This window comes from Anomalospiza imberbis, chromosome 3, assembly GCF_031753505.1.
Source record: "Anomalospiza imberbis isolate Cuckoo-Finch-1a 21T00152 chromosome 3, ASM3175350v1, whole genome shotgun sequence".
Lineage (NCBI taxonomy): Eukaryota > Metazoa > Chordata > Aves > Passeriformes > Viduidae > Anomalospiza > Anomalospiza imberbis.
In genome coordinates, this window is record NC_089683.1 from 17,009,580 (window position 1) to 17,024,993 (window position 15,414).

The 15,414-nt window shown below is 39.9% G+C and overlaps 1 protein-coding gene across 4 annotated transcripts in view; it reads right to left on the reverse strand.

Moving 5' to 3' along the window:
* RNF144A (ring finger protein 144A) overlaps nucleotides 1-15,414 on the reverse strand; it is an 83,378-nt gene that overhangs the window by 27,108 nt on the left and 40,856 nt on the right. For all 4 annotated transcript variants that reach the window (XM_068183509.1, XM_068183508.1, XM_068183507.1 and 1 more), the window contains 5 exons: nucleotides 6,958-7,062; nucleotides 6,702-6,762; nucleotides 5,475-5,682; nucleotides 3,520-3,667; nucleotides 2,171-2,260 (listed from right to left, as the gene is read on the reverse strand). In XM_068183509.1, coding sequence (XP_068039610.1) covers nucleotides 2,171-2,260; nucleotides 3,520-3,667; nucleotides 5,475-5,682; nucleotides 6,702-6,762; nucleotides 6,958-7,062 — 612 coding nt within the window. The remainder of the gene's footprint in view (nucleotides 1-2,170; nucleotides 2,261-3,519; nucleotides 3,668-5,474; nucleotides 5,683-6,701; nucleotides 6,763-6,957; nucleotides 7,063-15,414) is intronic.

Consider the following 15,414-nt stretch of genomic DNA (forward strand, 5'->3'; position numbering starts at 1 on the left):
GAGATTGTCTGTGAATAATTTTGTATAATGGTTGCAAGAGTGGAATGCTAATGCAATAAAAAAACCTCAGAGCAGAAGGCAAAATGAAATTAGAGTGCAGCACTCATTAAGGATTCTTCTAGTCAGGGCTAGATACGCCACTTCAATTAGCTGGCAAATATTAAATCAGCCATGGTATAGATGGGACGATGCAGTAGCACTTTTGCTGGCCACGGATGATTGGGTGTCGCTGAGCTTGCACGTGGCTGTGGGGCTGTGCTGCCGTGGAGCTGTGGCGGGTGGGAGCGCCGGCAGCCACGGGAGATGGCGCTGTGCGATAGCGCTCGGGCGCACACCCACGCAGCCAGCGGGACCGGCATCCCCGCTCCTGCCGCCCAGCCACGGCGAGCCCCTGCTGCCTCGCCCCGACCCTTTTATTTCTTCCCAGCAGCAACTCCTTTTTCAGCTTCAGAGGTGGGCACGTTTCATAACCCATTCTCTTTTTTTTTGGTGGTGCTGACAATCTGATGGAACTTCTACTAATCTTTGCATTTATTTCCCAGAAAGTAAAGTTAAATTCTCATCTTTAAAAAACATGAGCTGCAACTACTGCCATGCTGCTCTTTGCAACCCAGGCTGACAGACAAGTCAAACCCAGGCTTTGCACTGGTCAGACAGAGCCAAGCTAGAAGCTGGATATTCAATGGACTAGACCGACTAATTAATATAAAACATCTCTTTACACTTTCCTTTCAACCTCAGTATGCCATCAAAGAAATCATCGCGTTTCAGTTTTTTTGTTTTGCTGGTTTTGTTTTTGGTGTGGTTCTCTGTGTGTGTGGTGGGGGTTGTTGTTTATTTTTAAGTAAAACTGCCCGCTGAGTATTACTTACTTACTTTTTCCTTGGTTCTTTTTCTTCTGAAGAAATTGCTGCCTTACTAGGCATCAAGCCATTTTCTCTGGCCAAAACAAATATTTTTTTTAAATCCACAAACAACAAACCAAAGACTTACCTCAATTTGCTTTGGATAAATCTAAGAACCTTAACAACTTACTCAAAGTTAACATAAGGAAACAATTGCAGAGCTAATTTGGCTTCAGTGGCTTCAGCTGAATTACATCCTGACTAGTAGTGAATTATCACCTTCTTTCTCAACAATGACCAGATCATCAAGCATTCCATATATCACACATATTTGCACAAACTGCAGTGGCTTAGAACAGATTCCAAATATCAGATTAATCACCTCATACATACAACAGGTTTATCAAGTAAACTTAATGTACCCACACACCTCCTGAGATACCACTGGCTAATCCAAGCAAAAGCCAGTCCACAGCTCAGACACCCAGTGGTGTGGGTGAAAGGAGAGGGGTGAGATCCTTCTCCTTTTATTTCAGTTTAGCTGTTTATCTAGATTTGATGATTATTCTATAGACTTGGGGTTTATGCTCACATGGAAAGAAATCTGTACTTCAAGGAAAGTACCTCTCTCAAGCTAAGGTAGCTTTTTCCAGGCACACAGTTAATTTAGGAAGAGATGATTCAGACACACAGATGTCCCCCTATCTCTGAAGTGACTGTAAAGGTGGTAGATTGGACCAAATCACACATTAGCATTTACACTGCATGCAAAGTGCTGCAGAGAGCTCTTTTATTGCCAGCACTCTTGCTGAGTCTAGCAACACTGAATTTAGACTACAAGAGGTATTCCCACACTCTCTGCAATTGTCAGTTTGAATCTGTGTTTGAAACTGCTGATAAACCTTCAGGGTTACTTTCTATCCAACCAACAGGAAGGAGTCAGATAGAGACCACAGCAAGATAATGTCTGTATTCAGGTTAATTCCTTTCCAGTTCTGGATCCAGAGCTAAAAATGCCTTGCAAAAAGAGCTTCCTTGTAAATAATACTGATGGTGGCAACCTAGTTCATCCTCCAAGTTCAGTGAGAACAATCTGGACTGGCACTGAACTGGCTCTGTAAACAAACCTTTTCTGGTTATCAGTGGCATTTTGCCAAGGAGGGTCTTCTCTAGGAGTACTAATTGTTCCACTCCAAGCTACTGCCCTCTTTTTATCTGCTACAGACATCAGTTACCATTTGGCACAGAATTTATCCTAAGGAGTTAAAATGAGGCACTATGACAGTGGTAGACCTGTAGAGAGCTTTCAAAGATATGAGCTTTACCTGTGTCCTGTGCCAGATAACAGATGCCCTGGAGTGCCCCAGCTTGTTTCGACAAGGTCCTTTGTCGTAATGTATAAGGAGAAAATCATCCTACAAATATTAAATGAGAAGGCAGGCAATAAACAGAAGTTCTTCAAGTTACAAAACACCATATTCTGACAACTTAAACCCAGGAATCACACAGGAAGTAAAGGCAAGTGGATATGGCCATGTCCAACCTTTCCAAAGTGCTTTGTTTCCAGTTAGGTGTCCTCACAAACAGGTTTGTTTGACGTGTGTTATAGATATATAACAAATTCTTCTCCCAATGGGTCTCAAGCTGTGTATTTAAACACTAGCATGAAGTTTAGCAAGAGAATCCAAGAAGATAAACTGACCACTGCATATATTTTACACACATATAGCAAGAGCAAAGGAAAATCAGTACTTGTGCTGCAGACTTCCCAAAGTTGGTTCATTTATCTAGCTGAAGAACAAAATAACAAAACAGATTTTTGAGAGTTTACATCCCTATCAATTCTGTCAGCCTCTCATAAACCAGACATGATAGCAATTCTAAGGAAACACTGTTCCTAGTTCTAAGGAAACACTGCTTTTTTATCTGTGAGAGCATGTGAGAAGCCTGTAACTTCAGGATTGTTAGTAAAGTATTCAAATGGGACAACCAAAAGATTTGAATAGTTAGAGTAGCTCTCAGGAACCTAATTTCCTTTGCTATTGTTAACAAAGTTACAAAGCAAAACTGATGACATGGAAAGAGAAGTTGTGTATTGTATATACTCCGATCTGTGGGCATGATAACAGGCTGATTTTAAAAAAATATAAACATATGACAGCAGCAGCTTATAGACCAATAAAGTCCTGCTGTTGGGAGAACACTGTATTCTTTCTCCTACGTCAGATCTATATCTTGTCCCAGAGAATACAATGAATTGATTAGACTGCTAGTGACATACCACATCTAGTTTGTTAAACATCCTCAGACTAAGAGCGCTGCTAGTCTTACACCGTAATGCCTTCAAGAACGGCAACATCGAAAAGTCAGCACTGGAAAAAAAAAATCAACAGCCTTCCTTCCCCATGTTAGGTGCCATGTAGAGATTGTAAACAGATTACTGTCATAAGATTTTACTTTTTAATAATTATTTACTGACTCAGATCAAATGCTAAATTCACAAAGGTCAGACAAGTAAAACAGAGGACACAAATCCTATCAAATTCCCAGCACCAGTTCTGGTGAGTTGTGGCCAGAAGCTAGTGAACTATTTAACTGATAAAAGAGACAGCTGGACGGCAAAGCAATGAACTTCTAAGTTTCTGAGAGCCAAGAGTGAATGGCATGTACTCACATCAAGAGATTCCAGACAGTACCAGCAAAAGGCATGTTTGCAATTCTTACACATCATTTGGGCACAGCCTTCATCTCGTTCAATGTAAACTTTACACTTTGGACAGCGTTTGATCGGAGCATCATCATCTTCCATTTTGAAAGCTGAACTGTGGGAGAGAGTGAGAAATTAGTAAAATGCATGATCATGTTGGTTTAGAGAAGAATGTCTAAGTACTGTGCTTTGAAGGTAAGCCTGCTTTTTTGCTTAAAAAAGAGAAATTAGTAGAGATTCAGGAATTCAAGTGATTTTATTATTCAGATATTATGCCTGTACACTACTTTTCAAACATATCTCTAGGAAAAGATGTTTAATTACTACAGTGTCTACATAAAAGTTAGGATACTTTATTTACCATGTAAAAAAACATCTGCTTTTGTTATCTAGCAATACTAATAGATATTAAACAGTTTTCTCCTGTAATGTACCAGATGAGTAGCAGGTAGCTCACACCTAAATAGTTCGCACATCTAGATTATTTTCCTTTTCTCTCCTTTCTTTCTCAGATGAAGAAACAATCCCTTGATTGCACAAAAACCCCTGACCACATTCCTTTGGACTAGAGCGTCAGGGATAGATTAATTGTCTGTGCTCTCCTTGAGGATCCTGACTAGAAGTTTCCCTCCAAATCAAGAACAAGAAGGTTTTGGTGCATATTGCTCATTCAGTTAAACTTTGTCTCTGTTGACAGACTCCTAACAAGTCACTGTTCATGAGTTAGGGTCACCACTGATTGTCCTTGCACAAGGCTGTGCAAAACCGCAGGTGCTCCCTCATATAATGGGCACAACACAGAGGAATGCTGAAACAGTGGAATAACTTTTATTTCCCTTGTGTAGCTTTCTATGCAGGTTTTATGCTCAGTAACAACTAAAATGTACCTTAAATGACAATTCCTGCAGCTACTGCCAATGTGACATACAAGAATGACTGATGGAGAATCAACAAATTGCTGAAAAACAGGACTGATGATTGATCAATTGATTGATTGATTTGCCCAATAGCAGGATAAAAGGGCACATACTAATTATTAACACTAGGGGTGACTGTACTAGAAAAAAAATGCTTTGTATACATAAAATGTATATGAAACTCCTAATGCTGCTAACAGGCACATTATGCTCCAAAATAATGAAAAAACAATTTATACTATTACTCGGTGGAGTAAAAAAATTAAGCATGGAATAAAACCTAAAAGCAACCAAAACACTAAGCAAAAATAGATAAAGTTTGTTACCTTGCCATGAAATTTAGCAATGTTCAGTTCTTGTCAAGCACACACAAAAGCATGTGCCAAAGCTAGTGTATTTGATCAGGAACTTATCATGACAGCATCCTAGCTAGTCATCTGTTACAGCAAAGCTTGAAAGAAGACAAGGTATGAGTAACTAAGTCCAAGGCTGGGCAGGGCTTTAATGATACCTAGGAGTGCAGCACCATCTTTGAAAAAGCCCAGACATGAAGTGGAACACATACACAATGGCCTTTCTTATCCAGTGGCTGCAATTTGCCACCAGAGACCACTTGAAACAGAACTTAAGATCATGGGGCAAATGTGCAGCAGAGGGGATGATTGACAGGGTATCCTAAAAATCACTGTCTGGCATGATGTTAGCGACTCTCACATTGTCCAGGAGAACAGCAGTAACAAGATCATCTCTCAAGGAAAGCCGATGAGCTGCCTGGATGTCACATTTTTCCCACTGGGGCAAAAGGCCAAAGGCTCAAGGAACTCCTTTGTGCTTTGCTGGGAATGCTGGCAAAGAGTGAGGCTGCCAAGAGCTGTTCAGTTTTAGAATACAGCATTAAAAGAACAGGAACAACTAAGTGAAGGAAACAGCTTTAGAACAAAATATCAGGAAAAGGCCTCTTTGAGTTTTTAGCTTCTAAATACTTCATCTTTTGCAATATCTTACCTTGTTTCTCCTGGAAGAAAAGAGATTGGCATGCTCTCTTGACAGCCTTGACCTGGATGCCAATTAGATTTGCAAGCAGAGCAGAACTCAATGTCGCACACTTTGCACTGGACCAGCTGAGGGTCCTGTGGGCTTGATTCCTGGAGCTGGCAAACTGCCTGGCATGTAGAGGATGGACACCAAGTCCGGCATGGATCCAAAAGCACTTCTGCAAAGGGATATAAAAGAACCAAATTCAAAGGCGGATACAAGATCAGTTTTCCATAACAATGCATTTCAGCTGAGGTTGACTGGCAGGGCATTTGAAGACACAAAATTTCAAAAGGACCTTTTTAATTTATGTGACCCACATTGACATAAATCTGGCCTGGTTTGCAAACAGGCACCAAACCAAAGTGAGTTTCATGAGTCTCAATTAATTGCCCTCTTTCATTCACTGAACTAAACTAGTTCTGAGAATGAGATGTATTTTTTTCAGTTGTATTTGAAGTTAAATACTGCATATACTATGCAGTTAAACCCATGAGAAAGTGTTTTTACATTGCTTTGCCCAGTAGGAACCTATTTCAAGTTGACCTCTATCCTAATGTAACCACATGATTAACAACAGCATAAGATAGAGTTTTATGTCTTTCTTGGGTGCTCCTTACAGATAACTCATTTCATATTTCAAAGCCCAGTGAAGGCAATCAAAACCTACTAATTGCAGTGGTCTCTAGGCTGAGTCCTGCCCTCAGCAAAACTTTACTGTAAGTTCTCTATGGCCACACCATTCCACATCTCCATAGGCACACAGTCAGCTTATGTTCTTAATGTGTTTGTATCTTTACACACAAACCGCTCATAAATTCTGTACCAAATGCTAACCCAGGAGATAATCTTGGCTCTGTGAAAGAGGTCAGTATTCCTCTCCAGCCCCTATAATACTAGTAGTCAACTTAAACAGCAAAGCTCAAAATAGAAGTCACTCCCTCCCTTAGTTATTTAGGAATATAATACATAGCAATTTTCTTTCCTTAGTTTATTCCCAGAGTGCTGCAGTTCTGGGAATCACTCAGGCTAGAACAGAAGCAATTACTCTTTAGTTTTTGGGGTTTTTCTTTCTGATGACCAAGCAATTAACACACAATGCTACTTCAAGAACATAGGCTGGGATTCTAATTTATAGGATTGCTCTGGAACAAACCCGCTCTCACAGCCTTCAATGGGTAGTGTTACATATGTTACCTCTTTCAAACTGTAGCTTCTTATACCTTTGCATGATTTCTGATGCAACCATGCACTCAATCTGTTGAAAAAGGGAAAAGAAGAAAAAATTCCAATTAGGAACAGTAATAATCTAGTAATTTTAAACAGAGTGTTTGACCTTTGAAGATTTAATAAAAACATATGTTGTCAACAATGAAGCTGTAACACAAAAAGCAAGACAGATTTAAACATCCTGTAAGGAAAAGAAAACGCCCTCTTTGCAGGAAGAGTGTACCTCATTTTCTTGCAGATGACCTCGCTTTGGGCAGGCAGCATCAGGGCAGCTGATTGCTGTTTCTAGACCTTCTTTGATCAGAAGTTCCACATACTGTTTTAGGCACTATAAGAGAGCCAAACACTGAGTTAACTTTTCTGCCAAAGTTAAATCACTCAGTATTTTAACAGCTTTAGTCTGAAAATCCAAAGAACTCAAACTTTGAAAAAACAGGTACTACTGTGTCCCTTTTACAGCCATGAGCCACATTTGTAGCTTTTGCCACAGTTATACCTTTAAGCAGAAAACACAAAGTTCATTTCCCTATCAGATCATGGAATCATTAAGATTGAAAAAAACCTTCTAAGATCACTTAAACCAAAATTCCCCAAATAGTTTTTCATCAATTCAAAATAAGTAGAAAATTAAAAAATAACAATGGGAGAAAGAACAAAACAAAGAGGATGCAGAGGCAGAAAAAATAATAAAATGCCTCCATGATACAATTTGATTAACCACACTCTAAAGATCTTTGTGTGACTAGAAGCCACAACATATCTTAGGAAGCAGTAATTCCCCATAGAAAGACATCTGTCAAGCATACTAGAACACAAAGGGAGTTGCATATCTTGACATCTATTCTTGGAAAATAACTATCTGAACTTCATGGTTAAAGAAGTAAGTTTTCCATAGAAAGGAAAAATGTGAGAATTAGGACTCCTTGAAGAACTAGAGTTTCCATGGGGACCAAATAATAACTATTGGTAATACTAATACTTTTCTCCCCTAGCAACCACAGCATTTTACCCAACTCATAACTGCAAATGTAGTCAGTCTCTAGCACAGCAGTGCACAGCATGGCTATCAACAAAGCAGAGAAGTGTATATTTTTGACCAAGGGCAAATTAAGATTAAACCTTGTTATTCTTGATGAGCAACAACTCCCCTCCACCTCTATCCTTCCTACATCAAGCTGAGAGCTAATGCATAGGCATCTCTTGGGAAGACAAGGGAGTGATAAAGACCCTGCTCTCTGCTGCTGCAATGCAGCTTCCAGCAGCCCAGCATTACACAGAAAGAGCAGACAAAGTTCTGCTTCCCAGTGGATGGGGCACCCTGTGATGTTCTCACCCTGCCTATGTGCTCAGCTGGCATAAGCAAACTGGAGACAATTACAGAACGAGGTCCCTAACTCTCTGTTTGCAGATGTGTGAATAAAGAGTGAGGCTAGACCGACAGCAGAGTAAAATGAAGATATGACACCAGCTCAGCATACAGCTGCGTGGGAGGCAAGAAGCATTACACACTCGGCAGCAAACTGGCAAAACAAGGATTTCAGTTACCATTTCCAGACATTTACTAAAGATATGCAGCTGCTGCCTAACCACCAGCCTCAGAAGGTGAAGGACTGCATTGACTGTGCCAAGGCTGGTGTGCCTAACTTCAGGTCAGAGAACAAAACTGCTTCTCCCAAACTGCTTCTTCCTTCATCCTGTGCAATCAAATAACCCATCAACAAGCACATTCCAGCCTAACTCTCAGGCATGTGGCTTGTAGCTGTTAAAGTTTAGACTTCAAACCTCTTCTCTTTCTCTTCTGCCTCTCAATTTGTCTATTCAGCTCCTTTCAGACACCTCTATTAACAAACTATTCTAGATTTTACCTCTCGTAGCTTGATTGCAGCAAAGACTGTACCTCCTACCCACACAATCTCTGCTACTTTGGTCCACAGCATTTCTGGTGGCAAGTTGCCACCGCCTTGATAGCATGACAAATCATTTCTGTTAGAGCTCCCTTTCTCTGTGTCTCCCACACATTAGAGAAAGCAGGTCAATTTTTTTGGAAAAGAAAAACAGAGATCAGATAATTGGTATTTATATAATTTTTAATTCTGCAAAGAAATCCATGTGTGACAGATGACACATAGTCTTTGTCTTCCTCAGCAGGGGTTTAATGAGGACAACTGTTCATTTAGTAGATGTTGACTTGCATAAGGTTTCTAAGCCTTCACTTGGAGCTCTGCAGGACAGGTGGTGGAACACTTTAGGAGAACCTGTATTACTAACCACAACAGACTGAGCTCTGCAAGACCCAGACCCTAGGCTGTGTGCCTTGGCAAGCTGTGATTTCAGCTGTAGTGAGGTATTAGTGCTGCTATAATGACACTGCTGGCTCTTCCCTTTCCTCTCCATTTGCAGATGCCAAGTGTAGATTAAAATGAAAATGCATACATTTTTAATGCCAGCACTTAGCATTTATAGAAAGTACTTTTAAAGCTGAATGAGCTTTGCTATCATTAATCATTAATGTGGCTAATTCTTCTCCTCAACCTGTTTAGGACTATTGCCAAAGCCTACTCTATTTGCTTCCCTTTCCTCTCATTTTCCAAGAAACTACACAATTCATTCCTGTCATGAGCAGTGTCCACGGCCTTTCCCTTCCCTTTGATGGGGCATTGGCTGCTGTCTTCTCAAAATCAGCACAGCCAAGTGCACTTCTCATACTTCACCTTCTGAGAAATGCCTAAAGGCTACAAGATATTGCTGGAAAGAAGGCAGAGGCTAAAACATGCTATCCACTCAAAATTCCTCTGAGACTTCTTGGGTGGAGAAAGAGGAACCCAAAGCAGTTGCAAGAGAATTTGATGCACAGGGTACCTGTGGCTTCTCTTGAAAGCAGACACAACACATGCAACTTGTTTAAGATTGGCTACAGTACCTGAAATGCAGCAGCATGCAAGCAACACGACAAAGCAGGATTAGGTATTCAATCATATACTATGAAAAATTCATTGTAAAACAATTACAAAAAGATGACAAATTTTTGCAAATTTTCTAGGCAACTTGATTCAATGCTGGAAGAAAGTATTTTCATAGTCCTTCCATTAAGGCAATAAAGTTCTCTAAAGCATGAACAAAAAATGTGGGAGTGTAGGTCACCCCAAACAATATTCAAAATGAAGTCTATTACATAACTTTTCTCAGAGAAAACAGGAGCTAAAATTAGATACCTAAAGCATGGGATTGGAGTAAGGTTACAAGAGTACACTGACGTGTATAAAACTAATATGCTGAGGAACATCTTTATTATTCCTCTAATGGATGTGTGTCAGAAGAGACCAGTTAGCTCCCCTGAGCACTATCCTGTATTGTCCCCTGTGCATGCATACTCCTTGTGCATCCCTGTTCTGTCCTCTTTCCATCCCTGTTGTCCTTTCTGACACGTGCATAACTTTTTCTGTCACCTGGTAACCCATGAATCCTACAGGCATTTGCTCTCTCCGTGACAAAGGGCAGAAGCACATCCATTTTTAGAAGTTTTGGCCCAGATCATTCCCTCACTAAGGTCAACTGAGACCCCAATTCAGCAGCAATTTTACTATAAGCTGCCTATATAAATTGGGAACACTTTTTTTTTTCTGTTGCCTCAGAGACAGATGACTAATAAAGGAATGACTTTCTGAAGCTGCCAAGCACAGTGTAGTATTTAAAGCTCGGCAAGATGTGCTGTACTTCTAACCTCTATACATCAAGGATTGTGCCACACAAGAAGGTATGTACAGTGACCAATGATGAGCCATGGCTTTAGAGCTTCATATCTTTTTGTTTAATGTTATAAAGATCAACATACTCTATATAGGAATCAAAATGCTTAATTTTTGCCTAATTTCAAAACCACAACACAATCTTGCTCTGTTGCATTTAGCTCTAACAAAACCGCACAGGACACAGCAATTTTTTTTTAATTTTCCTTTTCTTTTAGAGGAATTCCAGGAATAATCATGCTTACTTCTGATGCTGGTAATTTATTTTTCCTGACATCAAACCCCAAATATATCCTATCATAATTCCAAAAAAAGTAATCTTGACTTTCACTGCTTACATGGGGGCAAACACTTATCTACCATTTACTTTGACAGAAAAAATGTGTTCACTTGGTGCCTGAGGTCATTTTACAATACAAAATCCATGTAATTAAAAACACTTAGAGATGGTTTGGGTTGTAAATAATTATAAAGTTATAAAGTTATAAATAATTTATTTTTAAGAATATGTTATTGCTACTACTGCAGCAAACAAGGACTGGTTTTTCAAGATGTCACCTTTTGAGTTAGGCAGACAAAAAAATTATCCTGCACTGTTTTCTTAACAGCTGATAGGTGGAATTTGTTAAAACGTAGACTTGACTACACTAATGCTACAATGCAAGTGCCAAATCATATGGGAAATTTTTTAATCAGTCCGTGGATTTGGAAAGGCCAAAAACACATGACAAGAGTGAAGTATATCATCACTACATCATTTGATTTATTTCTTAAACCTTCAAATATATTTTAGGGCTGGCACTAGGCCATAGCCATCATCATAAGAAGTGTGCACTACATGCAGAATCATCACATGCTGGTATTGGAAAGCAATTTTTAAAGACCAAAACACATGCACTGATAAAAATGAAAAGGGGAAAAATAAAAAGATGGTATCTAGCATTTACCAAGTTCTAAAAAAGAAAGGGAATTAGTTTTTGACAATATATTTAGTAGCAATAAATATTAAAGGTAGGCAAAGGCAGTTGCTATGTGCACAAATATTAACCTTGGAGATAACCCTGCACTTTGGGCAGACAATCACTAAGAGTTTACACTGTACTTCAGAAACACAAGGAAGGGCTGACATGCTTTTTCAACAAGGGAGATTTTTTTAAAGCTCAAGCTGAAAATCTTTTCAAATAGGATAATTATTAGCATGTAGACTAAATTCCCAGTCTCAAATTCTATATCATCTGCAAACTAGGATTAGATGAACATCTAAAAATATACATACATAAATACACACACACATGTAATTACATAAACTTGCATTCAACCACATGAAGACTCAAGAAAAGCTGGTTGGTATTTTTTGATCCATGTTACAAGTGACATCAGGGTAGGCACGTGCAAAGATCCCATTGGGCATTACATTCTAGGGTAAGAAGATTCTTCTGTATGAATAATATGAAATTATATTGAGCGAGAAGCACTTATTTGGTGTCTTGTAGCTAAAAATCTACCATTTGGTCTATGGGTCACTTTTATGCTAACAGGAAACTAAGCCAAAGTTCAAAATTCATGTGATGGGGCTACACAGATGACCAAAACTACTACAGCATCAACTACATTTGGTAGTATTTTGTAGTATTTTTATGCTCTGCATACTGGAAATTTTTCTTTACGTTGCTTTAAAATGAATTCTAAGAAGGTGATATATTTTCTTTCCATGAGACAATGCAATACCAAAGTTATTCTACTGATCTGTGCAAATTCCCCTAAGCTAATTCTGCAGTCAGTCTGGTGAATAGGTAGAATTTATACTCATAGACAAACTGCCTGTAAATCTTTTGGGTAACATGATGTAATGTCCTATTTTAGGTTCAGATTAGAACAGTGCTTTGATGTAGTGTGCAATACTCACTGGGGCAGGGGAGACAGCATGTGTGAGAGTGAGTGAATTTCTTTCACTACAAAAAAATCTGAGTGTATGTGTCTCAGGTGAAGACTAATACTCTTGGAAAAATAGCTCCCTTCCTTTTGTGCAAATAGCAAATTTGCTCTGAATGTCCTTGTCTAGAAATATTTTCTATTTAGACAAACTCGAACAATTTCAAGAAGAAAAACTCCCCTAAAACAAGCAGCCTGCATCTGGGGTGTTCTCTGAAGAAGGAGGAAGAATGATACAACAGGGCTAGAGCCTTCCCTATTCCTGAGAGATCCTTAGAGTCTCATATAACTATCATATGCTACCTTTTTAAATATTTTGGTGCATACTTCTTAGAGCAACAGAAATACTCATCTGGTAATAGGAAAAATCACAGAATCATAGCTTGGCTTAGGTTGGGACATACCTTAAAGATCATATAGTTCCAACTCTTTTGCCATAAGCAGGGACACTTTCTACTAGACCAGGTTGCTCAGAGCTCTATCCCAACTGGCCTTGAACACTTCCAGGGATGGGGCACTCACAACTTCTCTGGGTAACCTGTCCAGCACCTCACCACCACCATAGCAAAGCATTCCATCCTAGTATCTAAACCAACTCTTTTTCAGTTTGAAGCCATTCCCACTCGTCCAATCACTACATGCCTTTATAAATAAAGCCCCACCAATTTTCTTGTACAGCCTCTTAGTTGGACTCCCTGTAGCAAATCCATCATAAAGTTATCTGTCCCTGCCTGTTGTAGGTTGGGTTGGTTTAGTTAGGGATTTTAATAAATGTTAGGTTGGTTCTCTCTACCCCTATTTTCCCTCATAATGGTTTACTCCAAGCTGTCTACCATGGGAGCTCTTACATGTCAATCTTGTAGGCACGCCCTGATTCTTCTTGAAAGTTCTGTGTCAATCACCCCACCTTTGCAATGCTATTTGTCCCAGAACACTGTACCCACCTCTGTTACATTCCCATAGGTTATGTTCTATGTCACTCCCCTGTTGTCTGTCCCCATTGGACGAGGGGGTTTTCCACCCCTGTCCACCCACCCCCTATTTAATCTAATGCAAGTCTTTCTTCAGGGCCATTTTGCCTTGCACAGCGCTGGGAACAGTTGCTCCGACCACCGCTGCGACCACGTGGAATATAAAAGTTCTCCGCCTTGCCGGCAAAGTGTGCCTCTCTCGTCCCTCTGTTTCCTCTCTGCGAGAAGCTACCAAAGCTGCGTACCCACGCCGGAGCGCTCAGCACTAGCAGGGAGGCAAACGCCATAGCCCTGGAGCACCTGTCCACATGGCACCCACGGTCTCTGCAAGGGCAGCTCTAGTCGGGCTTTCCAGCTGCTTGAGGCCATAGCAGGTAAAAGTTGCACCTGCCCTCCCTTTAATTGTGACCTATAAGCTTTTGGTCATCTCCTTATCAATCCCTAAGTGTAGCTCCACACCCTCCAGCTGGCCACTGACAAACAGAGTGACACCTCCACTTTATTTCTTCTGCCTGTCCTTCCTAAAGAGCCTATATCCTTCCATTTCAACACTCCAGTCATAAGAGCAATATTATTTAACCTTAATGTTTTATAGAAGAAGAAAACTACTTTCTGAGAAATTTCCATGGTATACTTACTGTACACGAGAAAACATGTGCGAGGAAAGAAAAAGAATGGTAGGTTCCTCAGACATGTTTTACGCTTCTTTCAAATTTACTACATGGCCTTTTTTTTTGTGTGTAAAGTAGTTATAATCCTGCCTCAAATCTATTGTCGTTTAATAACAGGCTCAACTTGAAACCACTCTTGCACTGCTGCTCCAGTGTGCCCAATTCTCTACAGTAGACCTACAATCTAGCTTTTTAATATCATCATAAATCCTACTTAGTTGACAAGCGACTTACTGGAAAATATCCATGCACACTTAATCACAGAGATCTGTTTGAGGCATATGCCTGACTGTGGGAGTGATTTTGCTTCTTTACTGGATAAACTGTCAGCTATACTGACCAAATCTGCAAGCACAAGCTACATTCAACTTCACCAAGCACCTAGATCTGAGACTGATGTACATTAGAAGTGTTTAATGTTTGTGGTACTACTTTGAACTTAAATAATTTCTACTTCTACAGACATCTTTTCAGAAAATTATCTATTTGCAAGGAAATCTTCACTATTAGAACTCAAATTTTTATTAACCGTAATTTATCGTCTTAAGAATAAATTACAGGAAGAACAAATTCACTTATCTTGACATGCAGTACTTCAAATCTGAAAGCAGTAAGAGAGAACAGTCTTACATGTTTATCCTTTATATCCTTTGTTTTGTTACAGAAACAAATTCTGCTACACAAGCATACCAACCCTTGACTCCAAGACAAGCACCTGCAAGGCACTCCAGAGCTCCGCAACAGGGAAATACCTAGAGCCTTCTGCTGTGAACAAGAAGGTACACACAGAGAGACTTTGGCCAGGACCAGAGAGAGATAACAGCACAGCTGATACATGTTTTTCTCAAAGTGGCAAGCAATTTGGAAGACCCCTGTTTGACAGGTTTCCTGCCTCTATCTTCCTGATACTTGGCCTATTTTAAAGATATTTTTTGTTTGAAATTGCACAGGGTAAATGCCTCTTTTTCCCACCATGCCGTCAGTGTTTAAAGACTCCCTCAGCTGTTCTGTAGCCCTGTTATAGACTATATTGTCAGTCTAAACACAATCACATCATCTTCCCTGTGGATAATGGCCAAAACAGGATGAGGGCTGGGAAAGATAAACACAGTCCATGTGCATTCATGTTTGAGGACAAACCATCTGAGCATTCTTTCCTGAGCTGTAAAAATTAATATTGTCCAAGAGTCCTTGTGCTCCCAACAGCTGATGTAATCTTACTATGGGGACTGGCTGCATCCTGGCAGGAGCAGGCACTCACCCATTGCAAATTCTGCTGTAGTTAGTGCAGTGATGGCTGTTGATTTCTCCTGTGGACAGCAGAGTAGATTTTACTGCATTGGTTCTACCTCTGTCCAAA